The sequence below is a fragment of the Myotis daubentonii genome, chromosome 14, assembly GCF_963259705.1.
Source record: "Myotis daubentonii chromosome 14, mMyoDau2.1, whole genome shotgun sequence".
Lineage (NCBI taxonomy): Eukaryota > Metazoa > Chordata > Mammalia > Chiroptera > Vespertilionidae > Myotis > Myotis daubentonii.
In genome coordinates, this window is record NC_081853.1 from 49,613,689 (window position 1) to 49,632,025 (window position 18,337).

Genomic DNA, 18,337 nt, shown 5'->3' on the forward strand with positions numbered 1-18,337 from the left:
CTGCCCAGGAGGACAGAGTGAAGAGATAGATATGAGACAGCAAGATTGGAGAGGCGTGCAGAGGAGACTGTGATTCAGGGGAGGAGACACAGCGATGCCAGAGGCCCTGGACCACCCCGGACCAGGTGGAAAAGGCTGAGCCAAACAAGGCTGATATCTGCATGGGGAGACTGATGGCGACCCTAAGTCAGTGAGTAGGTGGTTTGTTTGGTAGAAAAGGTAGGTTTAATAGGGTGAGTTGGAGTAAAGTACTGCACACTAGACAATGGAAATCATGACTTTTGTTCCCCCTAAAAAATCTAGACTCTAGAAATTCTAGACTCTGGAGTAAAATATCCGTATTTCTCGATTGTACAAGGGAGTCTGTTTTCCTTTGGAAAGTCAAAGTACTATCCTGTCCTGAGATGGAGGTGGGAGGGGGCAGCACCTACCTCTAGGGCTCAGCTGCTGGGGTCCAGCCCCAGCGGGTCCAGGGGTCCCCAAAGGTGTGGACGGAGTCGGCGAAGAAGGAATGACACGGAGACAGTGTTCAGTTGATCAGCAGCCTAGCCAGGATCTCTAGCCCGGATCTCCAGAGAGGTTCTGCTTCGGATCTCCAGCGAGGTTCTGTAGCCATGTTCCCTCGCTAGGTTCTCCAGCCAGGTTCTGTCCAGGCTCTCCAGTCAGGTTCAGTGTCCAGGTTCCAGTCAGGTTCTCCTGCCAATCTCTGTAGTCAGGTTCAGTCCAGGATCCCTTGCCATGTTCTCCCGCTAGGCTCTGTCTCTAGGCTCCGAGGCCAGTCCCTCTCCAGGATCCTCCGGCATGCTCTCTCCAGCGAAGTTCTTCTGTCTCTAGGCTCCGTGTAGGTTCTGTCTTCTTGATTCTGTTCTAAGTTCTGAGTGTTTCTGTCTTGTTACAACTGTATTTATACCAGTTGATTCAATCCTATCAATCTCTATTACAAAGGTTAGGGCGTTTCTTATCTCCATTCCAGGGAGAAAAGATTATGTAGTTTAAGCATAATTGTTCGTAGTTAAAGGGATTAATTACCCGCCTGGCACTTAGTTGAGGGGTTTTATTCCCTCCCTAACTTCAGGGGAAAATCCCTACCTGGGGATTCAACCTTTCTCGGAGAGGTGACTTTGGTTAAAACACAGCGCCAAGAAGGTGAGCAAACATATTAAGAACCGTATGCCATATATGCCAGGTCCCTTGAAACAGCAAGGATGGACCAGCTCCCGGCACTCAGCCACATCTCGGTTCTGTGTTATGTACAGACTAGAGGCCTGGTGCATGAATTTGTGCACGGGTGGGGTCCCTCGGGGTGGCCTGCGGGGATCAGGCTCCAGCTCGTGCCCCCAGGCTCGCAGCCTCAGCTCACACCTCCAGCCTCGCAGCCCTGCAGCCCTGCCTGGCACCCGCAGTGGTCTGGCACCGTCCCCTCACCTGCTCCACCATCTCCTCACCTGCTCCACCATCTCCTCACCTGCTCCACCATCCTGCCTGCAGGGCGATCCATTGGGGCGGGGAGGGAGATGGGGTGGGCGGACTCCCCCTGCCTGGCTTCCTCAGCACCTGGGAACCAGGTGGCGGTCCTGCCCCCTACCACCACCGCTGCTCACTGTCTGTGGGATGATCGGCGGAGCGATCACCTTGCACCCACCTTGGCCTGGCTCTGCCTGCTCGCCTGCTTCACCATCCTGCCGTGGTCCCATGATCGTTGGGGCCCAAGGGGGCCCATTGGGGCCGGCAGCGCCTATACTGCCACCCGCTGCCAGCGCCGCATCTCCGACGCCTGCCATGTTCCACACTGCCCCCTGGTGGCCAGCGCACATCATAGTGAGCAGTAGAACTCCTGGTCGAACAATTTGCATATTAGGCTTTTAATATAGGATTTCAAATATTGAAAACATAAAGAAAATCACCAAATGAAAAGTGTAATTTGTACTCTCCCAGTTTAATTAAACTATTGGGGGTTGACCTATCCACAACTAATCATTTGGTGTGTCTCCTTTGAAATTTTCCTAAGTACTTATGGACACATACAAGATTGATTATTTGACTCAAAAAGAATTTGAGATGGAAAACAATTTTTCTATAACATTTTGAAGGTAATGCTCCATTGCCTACTTCTTCTTCAACATGTTAACATTTTTAGGATAGCTAATACATGCTAGGGATGTGACTTTGTTGGGGCCCAAGACCGGCCACGGGGAATAGCCCACAATGGCATATTGATGGCTTTGAATTCAAGTTACCTGACAAGCAGCTGGTGCCAGAAAAAGCACCTTGACCCTCCCTTGTCTGTTTGAGAGCAGGAAATAAATCTTTCATGTGACAAGTGTCCTCCTTGCACCTGGAGGACAACTCTTATTACTAGAGTTAAGCAACTCAGAGCCAAACAGTCTGTATAAAAAGACTTGTTGCCTCTTTTCTAATTTACTACTTTGTTTAAATTCCTCATTAACAAATACCCAAACCTTGCTTACAGTCCTTTCTAATGAGCACTTCCCCCCCCCTTTGTCCTGTCAATTCTTCACAAACTTATTGTTTCTTTGCCTAAAAAGTATAAAAAGATGCCTCATATTAGGATCTGAGCAATCTATTGTGATTCTCCTATGCACATGTATTGAATTATTTTTCCCCGTTAATGTAGTCTTGTGTCAATCTTATTGTTTTATTATTAGTCCAGCCGTAAGAACTACAGCAGGGTAGAGAGGGGGGAATTCTCCTCTCCAACAAATTAAAAAGATAAAAAGGACACAAAAGTGAAGCCAATGCTGATACTTCCAGCGGCCTAGTGCCCTTCACTGATGCAACCACTTCGCTGGTTTCTTATGTGTTTTTCTAGATACATTCTGTGTAATATCTGTGTGTTTACAAATCTACGTACATACATTTTTTGATTTTTAAAAAATCTTTATTGCTGAAAGCATTATATACTAGTAGGTACATTTATTGAACCATATGAAATTGCCATTTTTAAAGTTAAAAAAAATCAGCATTTTTAATCACACTAACAGTAGCATGCTATATACACTGCATTTGATTTCTCTCCTAACAAAAATCTTGAGATTTTCCCATATTTATATGCATAGAGCTAATGCATTCTTTTTTTGTATTTTGTGCCTATTTATTTGTTTTCATGGCAAACTATTATTTTACAATTTATATACAGTAAAAATGAATCGTATTTCCCATGTACAGATCTGTGAATTTTAACACGTTTGGGTCTGTATACCTACTACCACAATCAGGAAACAAATATTTCGAACATATCTTCGTAATCACCACCAATGACAAAGGCAGAATACGATTGGCAGTAAGACACAATACTACCTACTGGCAGGTGCCCTCAATCCCCATCCCATTTCTATGCCTTTCCTATACCTCAAGACAATATTTCCCTTGACTTCTAACACTTCCACTAATTTTGCCTACATGAAATCATGTAGTATACTTTCTTTTGCTTGCCATTTTTGCTCCCACATTTATTCCTGTTGTCATGTGATTACAATAGAGCAATGAATTGCACAATATTTCATTATATTTATAGCATTTTTGACACGCAGAATTAAAAAAACATTTAGATTTGATAATGAATTGAGCTATGTTCTTTGTAATGGTTTCTGGACTTTGTGTTATACTTAGAAGGGCCCTGAGCACCTAAGGTTATAAAGTAAATCCTCCCATGTTTTCTTCTAGTAATTTTTCAGGTGTGAGAAATTAATTCAACTTTTTTTTTCCCCCATGATACCAACTTATTAACCAAATGCTCATTTAATCCTCACAGGAAGTTTACGATGGATACAATGACATGTCTTCTTTTTGCAGATGAAACTGAAATATGCCGAAGTTAAGTGATTTCCCCCATCTCAGAAATAATATATGGCAAAACCGGGATTTGCATGCAAACAGTTGAGTTTAATGTGTATGTGCTTATTCATTCCACTACCCAGTCTTTCCACTTTGGGGGAACCCACCCACACATCTTGAATATGAGGCAAGTGCTGTTTTGTTTTATTTTTTAACAACACAAACACTCTATTCAAATGTTTGTTTATTCAGGAATCTGATTATCAAGTCCTTAGTAAGGAGCAAGGAATTTGACACCTTCTTCCTCCATTTCATCAACCCTGTAGTTTTCCAGAAGCCTCATTCTTGAAATTAGATTTTTTTTTTCTCAGCCCAGTGTTGGGTTTTCCCTTCAAATGATTTTTCTCATTAAACTGTTGTCATCAGCTGTGTAAACAGCCCTAGGCTTGTCATGTAAACAATCATAAAACTGTTAAAAAATTAAGCAGGGCGTGTCTCAGGAGAGAAGGGAGTGTTAAATATATTTCAGTTGGAGGCCAGGAAAAGGGTAAGAAGGCCTGAGGTTGGTTTCCAGTTCTGCCACGGATCAGATGACTCTGGGAGTCATTTTTTGCTCTTTTTCTTTGTGCGTAACATGGGCAATAGCAATAATAATGCAGCCCCTCACTTTCCCCTCGTTTGCTTACTTTCTGCTTACAAGGGGTATTCAATAGAAAACAAAGATAGACCTCTAGCTGGTTTGGCTCAGTGGATAGAGCGTGGGCCTGTGGAATGAAGGGTTCCAGGTTTGATTCCAGTTAAGAGCACATGCCTGGGTTGTGGGCTCGATCCCCAGTGGGAGGCATGTAGGAGGCAGCCAATAAATGATTCTCTGTCATCATTGATGTTTCTATCTCTCTCTCTCCCTCTCTGAAATCAATTATATATATACAAAGATATAAAAAATTATTTAAAGACCATTGTAAACTGATGAACAAAAATAGATACAGAGGCAGAGCAGCATTAAACAGACTGTCAAACTACAGTGGGAAGCCTGGGGAGGGTTGGGGGGTGGTGGTAAGAGATCAACCAAAGGACTTGTATGCATGCATATAAGCATAACCAATGGACACAAGACACTGGGGGTAGGGGAGGCTAGGGGAAGGTCAAGGGGGAAAAAAAGGAGACAAATGTACTTCTCTTTGTAATATTTTAAGCAATAAAAAAAATAAACCTGTTAACAGAAGGCAAAAAAAAAAAAAAAAGCCTCAGGCTGAAAAATTGGCTAAACTCCTGGGAGAGTCATCATCTAAGTTTAGGCACTGATGTGCAGATCTCTCTTTCATGGGAGGTTTCCAATGGTTTTATAACTTTAATTTATATGCCATAGTGTGTTCTTTTGCAAAAGTAAATACAAAAACATAATATGTTTTAAAGTGTTCTAATGAAGTACATTAACACAGTGTATGTAGTAATACAAATATTTCTATCTATTCTGGATCTCTGGTACTTGCTACAGCCCAAGTGTATGTGTGTCCCATCCTATACAAATGTTGGCAAACCTGGCATATGAACAACACAGCTGTAGCACTTCCACATTTGAGGATAACCCTCTGATTATATAGGTAGAAAATAAAATACATATATTTTTTTTTGCAATCAAGAAAGAATCAGTGCTATCAATCGGTAGATCGTTTGGGAGCGGAGAGTAACAATGTTAATGCGAGTCTCTGCCTCTGCAGTAAGGGACCCAGAGGCAGTGTGGTGGTGGGGTGGCTATGGGCTCTAAAGCCGCGAAGGTTCTGGGTTCAAATGCTGCCTCTACTATGTCCAAGCTGTGCTACTTTCAGTGAGATTCTTAACTTCTCTGAACCTCAGGTTTTAAATTTTTGTTTAAGACTTCCTTACACAGTGAAATTCAGTGTTTGCAGAATATAGTTTTCTGGGGAACAGGAGGAGTACTAGGCACCGAAGACACAAAATCCTAACCATGAATACGGAACACAAGTGCACTGTCCTTCAGAGCCCGCAGCTGGTTCCCCGATCGCCCCTCTCCCACCTCAACGCTCACACGCGTGGTTCGCAGCAGCGGGCCCGCCAGCCCCGCTCAAGGACAGAAGTAGCGCCCGCTCCGCCCAACCCGGTGCGCGTCCTGGCCCGGCTCGGAGCGCATCTCCACGCGCACTGGCGGTGGCCGCACCGAACCCGGGTTCTCCCGCGAACACGCTCCCGCGTTCGGAGCGACACCCGAGCGCGCCTGTGCTTGTCCCCTACGGCGCTCCGTACACGCTCCCCGGGCGAGCTCCACGTCGGCCGCGCAGGCGCCTTGGGCACCCAGTTCACCTGCTGCCGTTGTCGCCGCCGCCGCCGCCGCCGCTGTCGGGGCTGCATGGGGGGCCGAGGCCAGCCAGGGGCACCCAGAAGAAAGACACGCGGCGGCGGCGACGCCAACACCCGCAGGACGAGAGTCCGAACCGGCCCCGAGCCCTGGGAGTAGGCGGCCAGGCCCGGCCCCCGCGGTCCCGCGTGTAGAGAAGCCCGCGTCGCTGCCGCGGCTGGGTCTTCCCGGGCACTCGCCCCTCAGGTCTCATTCACACTCAGGACCACCCCCCACGCTGCGCCATGTTCAAGAAACTGAAGCAAAAGGTCAGCGAGGAGCAGCAGCAGTCCCAGCAGGCGCTGGCCTCCACTCAGGTACTATGGCTGCCTCGCTCCCCCCGCGCGCATACCCCTCGACACCGGCTCCGGGCTGACAGGAGGCGAGGTTCTTCTGTGACCCTTGACCTCTAACCCGAGGATGCCCCCCCCCCCCCCCCGCTCCCCTCCGGGACTGGGAATGATTCCTGACCCGGGTCTCCGTTCAGGAGAGTGGGTAGGGGTGACCGGATCCGTCCCGATCGCTGACCTCTGTTAGAGTTACCCCCCCTCCCGTCCCCCATGCCCGCCCCCGGCCTGAGAATAAGCGAGAGGGGCTCTGGACTTGCAGGAGTTTGGACCCATCTCCAAGGTGCCCCCACCCAGCCGAGACCCGTCGCAGGGGCGAGGGCGGCGTGGGAAACCCTGGCCCCTTTGCCGTCGCTGACCTCTGGGCAGAAGGCCCCTCTCCGAGGGGCCGGGATCCCGCAGGACTCCTGACCCGAGATGGAAGTGCGATTCCCCGCCCGGGGCCGGGGTGAGGGCCAGGGGTCCGGCCACTCCGGGCCAGGCTGCTTGCAGGAGCGCCGGGACCCGAGCGAGCTGGCGGCGTGGCCAGGCTCCAGCGCCCGGTGCGGTCACGAGTTAGTCACTTCGCATAACTTGGTGGATCCCGGGCGGGCGGAGGGGCTGACCCGGAGGCCGGCCGGGCTGGTGCCTGGCCACCGCCTGGCTGCTGCTGCTGCTGCTGCTGCTTCCAGCGTCTTGTTACGTTTATTTTTCACGAAGGCTGTGGCTTCGGTTTGAGGTGACAGCTTCCCGGAAAAGGGGGGCGTGTTAATCGAAAGGAACCATCTCCTTAGCACCAATGGAACCTGGTCTCCACAGTGAAGATGAGCCGCTTCTGCTAAGATTTCTCCCCAGCCTTTCTGAAGCTCAACAGATGGAGCAGATTTCTCTCTCAATTTTAATTTTTGCAAGGAAGACTGAGTTTTGACTAATTCGGCATTTATAATACACGTATAACATTTATCTTATGTAGCTAACAGCTGTGAAATCAAACAACTAGGCACTACGACGTATTGCATTGAGTTTGTTCTGAACTATGAAGTTGATGTTCTCTCAAATTTAAGGCTTGTCTAGGGTAAAACAGTGCTTGAAATACATTGGAACAGGCCAGCAGGACAGTGACGGCTTGTTCATTCTCATGTAAAATGTACATGGTGACTAAAATTTAAGTAGTACCATGTACTGCGGGCTTTTCTGACTTTACAAAACACAGTTACCTAAGAAACAATGAAGAATGTAGGGAAGTGGTCATGTTAGTGACTGTCACGAGGTGTTTACATTTGGGAAAGTGTAAAATATCATTGATCCAAGATTCCATCTCTAGAAATTTAGTCCAAGAAAATTTAGGATGGGCTAAAGATTTAGCCACATGGATTTTCATTTCAGTTTTTTAATACGTAAAAATTGGCTGAAACTGTTCAATAGAAATAGAAAGTTGTATCAGTCAATTATGCAGCCTTTAAAAATACCTACATTTATTGGGTTCTTACTATGTGCCAAGCATTTTGTTTACTATTTTACACGGATTATTTTTTTTTAAAATATATTTTATTGATTTTTCACAGAGAGGAAGGGAGAGAGATAGAAAGTTTGAAACATCGATGAGAGAGGAACATCGATCAGCTGCCTCCGGCACATCCCTAGTTAGAAACATCGATGAGAGAGGAACATCGATCAGCTGCCTCCTGCACACTCCCTACTGGGGATGTGCCCGCAACCCAGGTACATGCCCTTGACCGGAATCGAACCTGGGACCTTTCAGTCCGCAGGCTGACGCTCTATCCACTGAGCCAAACCGGTTTTGGCTACACGGATTATTTTATTTAATTCATAAACCTATGAGGAAGATAATCTTTTATAGATGAAGGAGTGAGACCCAAAGAGGTAAGTTGCCCTATATCACACAGCTAGTGTGAGAGCCTACAGAAAAGTATTAACATGCAGAGATACTTGTTTTAAGAGACAGATTAAAGATCAACATATGGCCCTAGCTCAGCCGTGGGCAAACTACGGCCCACGGGCCGGATTCGGCCCGTTTGAAATGAATAAAACTAAAAAAAAAAAAAAAAAAAAAAGACCGTACCCTTTTATGTAATGATGTTTACTTTGAATTTGTATTAGTTCATACAAACACTCCATCCATGCTTTTGTTCCGGCCCTTCCGTCCAGTTTAAGAACCCATTGTGGCCCTCGAGTCAAAAAGTTTGCCCACCCCTGCCCTAGCTGGTTTGGCTCAGTGGATAGAGTGTCTCCCTGTGGACCAAAGAGTCCTGGGTTCAATTTCCATTAAGGGCACATACCTTGGTTGCAGGCTCCTCCCAGCCCAAGCCCTGGTTTGGGCTCCTGCAGGAAGCATCCAATCGATGATATTCCTCTCTGTCTTTACCTCTCTTTAAACTCTCTTTAAAAATCAATGGAAAATATCCTCAGGTGAGGATTAAAAAAAACAACAACATATGATCCCAGTTTTGTGGGGAAAAGTATGTATATAAGTATATTTACATACAAACAGTGACAATAGTTTAGGAAGGATATGCGCAAAGGTGCTGGTAAGATAAGTATTCTTTTTCTTATTTGTAATGTTAGTTTTTCTTCATGAAAATTAATTGGTTTTATGCTGTAGTAAAAAGAGGTTGTTTTTAGAATAGTAGTAAAAAAGCTAGTTACAAGCTAACATGTTAGAGTTTCCAGTTTCCATAGATTGCTGCCTCTGATGAGATGGTGCATCAGGATCAAATAAAATCATTTTGTGTACAAAAGATGAAAACATTCCCATTTGATAATATATATAATCTCCAAATTGCAAAAGGAAATCATTACTGATCAACTACTGATAGAAATTGGATTCTGTTCTGGTCTCAGATTTTTATCTATTCAGAACCCTTTAAGATGAGTAGTTCTGGATTATTGTTTTTAGAGTTAAGAATTTATTGCATGCATGAATTGAAAAAGAAAACAAAAAACCTTTTTTGATGACAGTCCTTTTGCAGCAGATTACACAAATTGTTGTTTTCTTAAGCAAAGACTCTTGAATTTGTATATTATCATTTCTTCATTTTTGGCTATAAATTATTTTGTGTTGAAGGCACCATGCCCTCAAGAATTTAATAGGGTGTGAAAGGCCTTTTTTTCCACTCAAGAGGATTTATTTGTTACTGGTCTAGGTTGAAAATTTTCCCTCAGGTGGGGTTGAATGTATTTCTCCCTAATCTGTGTCTAATTCCAAACCTTTATTCATTGTTAGTTAAACAGATCTTTGAATATTCTCTTTTCTCCTTGATTTTAGAAAATTTCTAGTTTTTTTATTTTTATTATTTTACTTAAAAAAACACACTTTTTAAAAATTGATTTCAGAGAGGAAGGGAGAGGGAGAGATAGAAACATCAGTGATGAGAGAGAATCATCGATTGGCTGCCTCCTGCACACCGTCCCTGCTGGGGATTGCTTGCAACCCAGGCATGTGCCCTGAACTAATGGAACCGTGACCTACTGGTTCATAGGTTGATGCTCAACCACTGAGAGCCATGCTGGCCGGGCTGAATCTTAGTATTTCTGGAGAAATTTTTTGGTATATCCTTTTTAAAAAAAGGTAAAAGCAGTTCAAGTGGGTTGGGATTAGCTTTTTTCTATTTTAATGAAGGAATAAATTAGGTCAGAAAATATGGCATCTTATATCATAAAGATTAAGGTTCTATAAAACTTTTGTTTTAGAGGTGTCTGTGTGGTTTCTTTTTAATTTGTTAAAAATTTTAACTGTGAGTCCCAGGGGGGGAAAAATTGAGAAACTGTTCTAAAGAATACTGGGGAAGTGGATAAGGGTATCAGAAGACCTGTGTGCTAACCCAGATCTTGCAGTATGCACCCTGGACAAGCCACATAAGCATTCTGACTTCTTATTTTCTCGTCAGGAATTGGGGATGAGATACTATCTGCCCCACTTACCTTTCAGATTGGTTGTGAGGATCAAAAGAGATAAGTATTTGGAAGCTTTTGTAATTATAGAGCACTTAGTTATTTACTAGAGCCTGCTAAGGTGCTATGCTGGGTGTTACATTTGCCTTGAAGGATAGATGTAGTTTCTCTACCATGGGATTGAGGGACATGTACTTCTAGCATGGTGGTAGTGTTCACAGGCTGTTGTGGCAGCGTATACTAGTAAGAAGGCATTTTGGGAAAGGGTCAGTCATGGTGACATCTGAGTAGAGTCTTGATGGATCATGAAAAGTCATAGTATATACTGACAAGGCATTTAAGCCTTATTATTTCTAAAGGTGACTATTAGTTTTCTAATGTTGCTCAACAAATTACTACAACCATAGTGTCTAATAACCCAGTTATTATTTCACATTCTGTATGTCAGAAGTCTGGCATAGTCTGACCGGGTTCTCTGGATCTCACAAGGCTAAATCAGGGTGTCGTCCAGACTGTGTTCTCATCTGGAGTTTCGGGTCCTCTTCCATGCTCAGATGGTTGTGGTAGAATTTAGTCCTTTGTGGTTGTAGGACTGAGGTCCTTATTTCTTGCTGGTTGTTGAAGGGGACCACTTTCAGTTGCTAAGAGCTGCCCAAAGTTCCTTGCCATTTGGCTCCCATAGGCATTTGCTTTCTCCAGGACAGCAGGATTGCATCTCTCTGCTTTCTGCCTCTGCCTTTGCATTCTGGACTCATACTTGAAGGGTTTGTGTGATTAGGTTGGGCCCATCAAGATACTCTTCTTTTAATTAATTCAAAGTCAACTGATTGATAACCTTAAATATACCTACAAAATCCCTTTTGCTATGTAGGGTCAGATAATCAGGGGAATGATATCTCATCAGACTCACAAGGCAAGGGCCATTTGGGATCATCTTAGAATTCTACGTACTGCAGACTAAAATGGTTTTTCTTATACTGAAGTTGGGGCCTTAGTTATAATAATAATAATAGTCAGTTGGCAATAAAAATATTAATTGTGAGCTTGTATATAACCATCAGGCTTCTTGACAAATAGCCTAGAAATCTGTGGTCAAATTTCTCATGGTTATAAAAACTAATTAGACCAAATTTATTTTGAACGAATCTAAATCCTTTTATATTTTGAAGTGAGGATAACCCATTAAGGATCCAGGACCTTGGGATAAATGCTCAAGTACAGTTAGTTTTTCATGCATGTTTTATACTTTGTAGTCACATCCATTCCTTCATGTGATCTGTACTCTTGCAACTCCAGAGGAAGACTTACAAGTTATCAGGCCAAACTTTGCCAGGTGGTACTACTTTTCTGAGGCTAGTGTATTTTAGAGCCTTGTCTTCAAATTTATAAACCCCAACATTTGATTTTGCTAGTTTATCCAGAGCTGAAGAGGCTCTCAGTTACTGATTAGGCTCACATGTGGCCATGGTAAAAAGACATAGTGCCAATTTTTTTAAAAAAATTCTTTATTAGTTAAGGTATTAGTGCCAATTTTTTAAAACTCACAGTGGTGGTATACTTTTCCAGTGATTGGGAGGTCACTGTCTGGAGTAGCCCTTTCTGGCACCTGGGCAATTGGAAAGCTGAATTATTAAGGCAAAGATTACTTGGAGATGATGGAATCACAGCAGAGAAATTAAGAGCTATTCCTTCTAGTCTTGTAGTAATTTTCTAGTTATTTTCCTCTCTTTTTGTCTCCCCCCTCAGTGGCCCTTTTATTAAAGGAGATATTAGATATGACCATTTAAAAGTAGATAGAAATGGAGCTCCTCCCTCTCATAGTGGCAGCCTTTGAAGTATCTATAGCCTTTGAAGTGGGCATGATTTGAAATTTATGGCTCTGGGTGTAGGAAGGATTTATTGAATTTCTCTCAATTTCAGTGAAAACTATTTCTGAAGTGCTCTGAACATTTTCATTTTAGTCTTAGTCCTGGATAAACACTATCCAGTGACTGCTTTCCATTCCCATTTTCTAAGCACAATCTTGATTTCTAGTCATACATTTTCTAGACATTTAAGACATTGGTTAGGCTTTAGCTTCATTTCACATCCAAACATTTTCTTGTTTAAAATGTTAAGATGTTACTGTTTCAGTTTTTATCCTGGGAAAGGATATCTTATTTCTTAAGGTAACTTCTGCATATAGCTAATTTCATCTATCACTTGTTGATTTTGTTGTGGTTCATCTTTTAGAAAGTGTGTGTGTCGGAATAAAAGTTGTAAGCTAGTTAAGCAGAAAGGAATTTATTAAAGAATATTTGGTAGCTTACAGATTTCCAGGATGGCCTGAAAGTCTGGGCTGATTGCTGTGTCCAGCTGTACGTGGGGACTGCACTAAGAAGAATGTTGCAGCTGCCTCAGCTGGGCAGCAGCATTGAGTCTTCCACTGCACAGCTCCTGTGTACAACTACATGAAGCCGTCCCCATACTCTTCAGCTGGTGAACTTTAGTTTTGAATGTTTATTTCCTCACATCACTCACTTATGACTCATGTGGGTGTGTTTTTCGGTGGAGCCTGGCCCAGATCACCTGCCCTCTATGCAAAGAAGACTGGGTCAGTGGTTTTCTGAGTTTTAACTTAGGGAGTTATAAGAGCTGTTTAGGGGAAAAAAGGATATTAAATTTTTGTCATTTTTTTTTATAGTTTCCCACTCCTCCCAATTAAACTGTTCCTTTTGATTTCTGCTTTTGACATAAAAATCTTTGTCCTATTCAGAGATTATAGAAATATACTCACATATATTCTTTTATATTTTAATCTTTAAAGATCATTTAAAGCTTTAATATAGCTTAATATTCTATAGATGAGGACACATAGCCCTCAAAAATATAGTGAGGATCTGATTGGTGTCTCTCTCCCGTCATATAGATGGTCATTTGTCCCAACAGCATTTATTGGACACCTGTCTTTTAAAAAAATTTACTTATTTTAAAATTTTATCTTGCAATCACTGTTTACATTCAGTATTATTTTGTACTAGAGGCCCGATGCACGAAATTTGTGCAAAGGTCTCAGCCCCCACCACGGCGGCGGCAGCTGCCTCTACTTTGGCTCCGCTGGTACAGCTTCGTTTGGAAGGTCGTCTGGAAGGACATATGGTCTAATTAGCATATTATGCTTTTATTATAGAAATTAATTTGGAGTTGCAATAGTACCTTCTTGTGGACATTCTGAGCAGAGACATTGAAGCACAGAACAGACTGTGGAACCTCATAAGGAAAGCAGGGGAGGGCGGGTAGGTGGGAAGAGATCAGATAAAGAACTTGTATGCATATACAGGCTCTTGGGGCACTGTCAGTAGGATGATGAAGGCCTGGGGTGGGGTGACAGAGTAGAAGAGGTCAATTGGGGAAATAGAGGGCATGTAATCATTTCAACAATAATGATAAAAAAATAAAAAAATAAATTTTTAGTTAGTGAAAAAAAATAAATGGACTGGCCTCTCAGTATCTAGCTGTGGTGTGTAAGGTAGGCCCAAAGCAAGGACCTTTACCAGAGAAATGCTTACCTGTGCATTTCATAGTATTGCATATTAGACCTGGAAGGCACTTTAAAGATGGAATTGACAATCTAATTTTTTTTTAATGAACTTTTCTTTTTTTAAAGAATAATTTTATTGATTTTTAAAGAGAGAGAGAGGAAGGGAGACGGAGAGAGTGAAATATGGGCTGCCTCCTGTATGCCCCCGACCCGGCACTGGCACCGGGGATGGAGCCCACAATGGGGCATGTGCCCTGACTGGAGATCTAACTGACAACCTCCTGGTGCACCGGACAACTCCCAACCAGCTGAGCCACATGGGCCAGGGCTAAATGAACCTTTTGTTTTGGAATAATTTTAACTTACAGGAAAGTTGCAAAGATAATACAGAGAGTATTCATATACTCCTCAACTGGTTTTAGTTTCCTTTAATACTACCATCTTATTTTACCATCACAACCTTATTTTACAGATGAGTACATATATCCCTGAAAAAGTTAATTTAGCTAAGATCATAATTCTAGTTGCTAGCGGAGTCAGACCAAGGACCCAGTAGGTAGCCTGGGTTTCTTAGTTGATATGTGTTAGTTATCCTTTCCTGTTTTCATGTTTTTGCTCTTTTCCTTTTCCTGGGTTCTTTGATCGTGGATTGAGAGAATGACTACTCAGCACATAGTGTACCAGTCAATGTCTTTCTAATTTGTGCAATAATTGTTAAATCTAGGCTTCCTCCAATTCTTCAACACCAACAGGAACCAGGAGCAGGACGTCTTCATTTACAGAGCAATGTGATGAAGGTACACCCAATAGAGAGGTAAGTCTTAAGTTTCTTCTTTAATAAACCTCTCACAAGAAGCTGATTAATTTAAAATGTAATGCTACTGTTGATAACAAAATTATTTTGACAGTTCAATTTTTAATTCTGAGGCATATTCTTTTTTATTTTTTAAAAATATATTTTTATTGATTTTTAGAGAGAGAGGAAGGGAGAGGGATAGAGAGATAGAAACATTGATGAGAGAGGAAGTCATTGATTGGCTGCCTCCTGCATGGCCCCCACTGGGCATTAAGCCCACAACTGGGGCATGTGCCCTGACCAGGAATCGAATTGGTGACCTCTTGGTTCCTGGGTCAGTGCTCAACCACTGACCCACATCAGCCGGGTGGTATTCTTTTTTTCAAATAGTAGTTAGATTTTTGTAAAGTGTGTTTTCTTTGAGAATCTTTTTTTTCTTTTGAGAATCTTAATTAGAGAGTGTAATATGCTCTAAATTTAATATTTGAAGTTTTTAGAATAATTTGATAACAATTCGTTCAATTGCATTATATGGGGAAGAGTCCTATAGTTTCAAGCTAGTGATTGGAAACTATGAAAGTAACTTTACTCATTCCATGTGACTTGCACCTAGCGCCATAGCTCAGCTTAGATTTTTTTCAACCTTTTAACATTTTGTGAAGTTTGACACAGATAACAGAAAAGGTAAATCATAAATGCACAAATCAATGAATTATTACAAAGTAAATCCCCATGTAACTACCCCTCAGGTCTAGAAAAGGACAGTGTCAGCTACAGTGCTTTCCCCCAAAAAGATTACTGACTTTTTGGTATTTGCTTCTTTCCTTCTCTTTATAGTACCACTTACGTGTACTTTCTATTGTATGTTTTTTTTGTTTTGTTTTTGTTGTCCATCCTTACATGAGGATATTTTTTCCATTGCTTTTCAGAAAGAGTAGAAGGAAGGGAGGAAGAGGAGAGAGAAAGATTGATGTGAGAGAGACACATTGATTGGTTGCCTCCTGCACGTGCCCCTGGGTAGTCCAAGATCAAGGTGCCAGCAGATTCTGTGGTGAGGGCCCTCTTTCTGGTTTGCAGACAGCTATCTTATTATTATATCCTAGCATGACCTTTCCTTGATGCATGTACCCAGGGAAAGGTGGAGGTGTGGGAGAATTGGGAGAGGGGCAGCTCTTATGTCTCTTTCTTTCTTTTTTATTTATTTTTTATTGAGTTTAGAGAGGAAGGGAGAGAATGAGAGATATAAAAACATCAGTGATGCGAGAAAATCATTGATCGGGTGCCTCCTGCACGCCCCCTACTGGGGATCGAGCCCGAAACCTGGGCATGTGTCCTTGACCACCTTCAGTCCCAAGGTGGACGCTCTATTAACTGAGCCAAACCGGCCAGGGCATTTTTCCATCATGAGGAATTTTTGACTGCATCTATCCCTACCTCCCAAAGGCTCTACCATTACATTGAGGATTAGGGCTTCAATTATCAATTTTTGGGGGAACAAACATTCAGTCCATAGCGCTTACTTTGTTCTCTTGAATATCTTAGTTATTAGAGGTAGTACTGTACTGAGCATTTTACATGCACATTTATAATGCTATTATTCTGTAGGATAGATTTCTAAGAATGGGATGGCTAGGTCATAGGCAAATTTAAAAATTGGAAAGATATTTCCAAATTGTCTTGAAGGTTACTTCAAAACAAATATTTTAAAACTTTTATTTAGTATATGTTGATAGCAAAATAAACACTTGATAATATAGTTTTTGCATTAAAACTTAATGACATATATACTGTGCATATATTGGTGCATATATTGAAATGATCTGACAAAGATGTATAAAAGTATAAAGTATGGCCCAGTCAGTGTAGTTCAGTGGTTGAGCATTGACCCATGAACCAAGAAGTCACCAGATCGATTCCCAGTCAAGGTACATGTCTGGGTTGCAGGCTCGAATCCCAGTAGGGGGCATGCAGGAGGCAGCTGATTGATGTTTCTATCTCTCTATCCCACTCCCTTCCTCTCATTCTATAATTAATAAAAACATATTTTTAAAAAGTATAAAGTGTGCATAGTTTTCTTTGAGATCTCATTTTTTGTGCATTATTTGCAAATTTGCACTTCTTTATGATTTTAAGTTTAATGGTATTGAACTTAGTTTAAGTTTATAGATGTAACCAATGTGAATGAAAGTTGCAGTACCAATACTGTTTTTACCATCAGTGTTAATGGTATCATTCTTATACCCAGGATATTGGTTGATAATATAGTAGTTTATTGATTTACATACAGTACAGTTGAAACCCTGAAAATAACTTGATTACTACTATTTTAAAAAAGGATTTATCTAGAATGCTTTAAAATGTTTTAAGTGAATATATCTTTTACAAAATAATCCTTTCTGAAAGGGATATTTGATCATTCTTTACAATAGGTTATGTTTTTATTTGTTTTAAAGTTTTTAAAAAATTTATCTCTAATTTCTAAATTTTAATACTAAAAATTTTGTACTCAAATTCTTGAGTTATAAGTCTAACTCAAGAAATAGCATCCGGCCCAGCTGGCGTGGCTCAGTGGTTGAGTGTCAACCTGTGAACCAGGAGGTCACACACAATTCGATTCCTGGTCAGGACACATGCCTGGGTTGGGGGCTCCATCAAGGGGAGTTCAGAAGGCAGCCAGTTGATGATGCTCTCTCATCGTTGATGTTTCTCTCTCTCTCTCTTTCTCCCTTCCTCTCTGAAATCAATAAAAATATATTAAAAAAATAGTAAATGCTGATACTAGCAGCTATATATATACCAATGTTTGGAAGACAGAAACAGAACCTCCTCTTCAAGGCAGAGAGATATATATTTCCTGAGCTACTAAATTTTTTAGGGTCCCTTCCCTACTAGGAGACATTAATTCATAGGAGAAACATTAATTCATTATATACAGTGGATGCTAGCAGATGCCTTAAAACAGGCATTAGGACTTAATTTTCTCTTTGAACTCTGGTTAAGAAGGATGGAAGGGTTCTATGCTGCCAGAGTTAGATTTAGGGCTATATGCTAGAGCAGTGATGGTGAACCTTTTGAGCTCGACGTGTCAGCATTTTGAAAAACCCTAACTTAACTCTGGTGCCATGTCACATATAGAAATTTTTTGATATTTGCAACCATAGTAAAACAAAGACTTATATTTTTGATATTTATTTTATATATTTAAATGCCATTTAACAAAGAAAAATCAACCAAAAAAATGAGTTCGTGTGTCACCTCTGACACGCGTGTCATAGGTTCGCCATCACTGTGCTAGAGGCTAAAGTGGGGCTCCCAGCACTGGTGAAAGGAGGTTGAAAAAACTTTTGCTGACTGCTGCCTAGAGCTCTCTGTGGCCTATTATAAGAAGCTTCTGTCCCTAGGGAGGCCTCATGATCAAGAACTGAACCAAACCTCATCGTGGCTTAGTGATTGAGTCTGTGATAACCTGTATATTGTCATAGGTTAGGACACCCAAAGTGGGGCCTAGGGAATCAGATTGACTGAGGAATAAGGAAGGATGAGCATAGAAGGAAGGAGAAATATAATACTTTCTCAAAATGAGCCTGTAAATGAAAATTTTAAAGCAAATGCTAAAAAGGCAGCCAATAAAA

General features: G+C 42.0%; 1 protein-coding gene across 8 annotated transcripts in view; it reads left to right on the forward strand.

Moving 5' to 3' along the window:
- The first annotated feature begins 6,089 nt into the window (after positions 1-6,089).
- Positions 6,090-18,337, forward strand: part of GOLGA4 (golgin A4) — a 90,989-nt gene continuing 78,741 nt past the window's right edge. For 3 of the 8 annotated variants that reach the window (XM_059664243.1, XM_059664244.1, XM_059664245.1), the window contains exons 1-2: positions 6,091-6,468; positions 14,634-14,723. In XM_059664243.1, coding sequence (XP_059520226.1) covers positions 6,397-6,468; positions 14,634-14,723 — 162 coding nt within the window. In that variant the 5' untranslated portion in view covers positions 6,091-6,396. Of the gene's footprint in view, positions 6,469-14,633; positions 14,724-18,337 lie in introns of those variants that run through there. The other 5 variants (XM_059664246.1, XM_059664247.1, XM_059664248.1 and 2 more) reach the window with 3 other exon arrangements.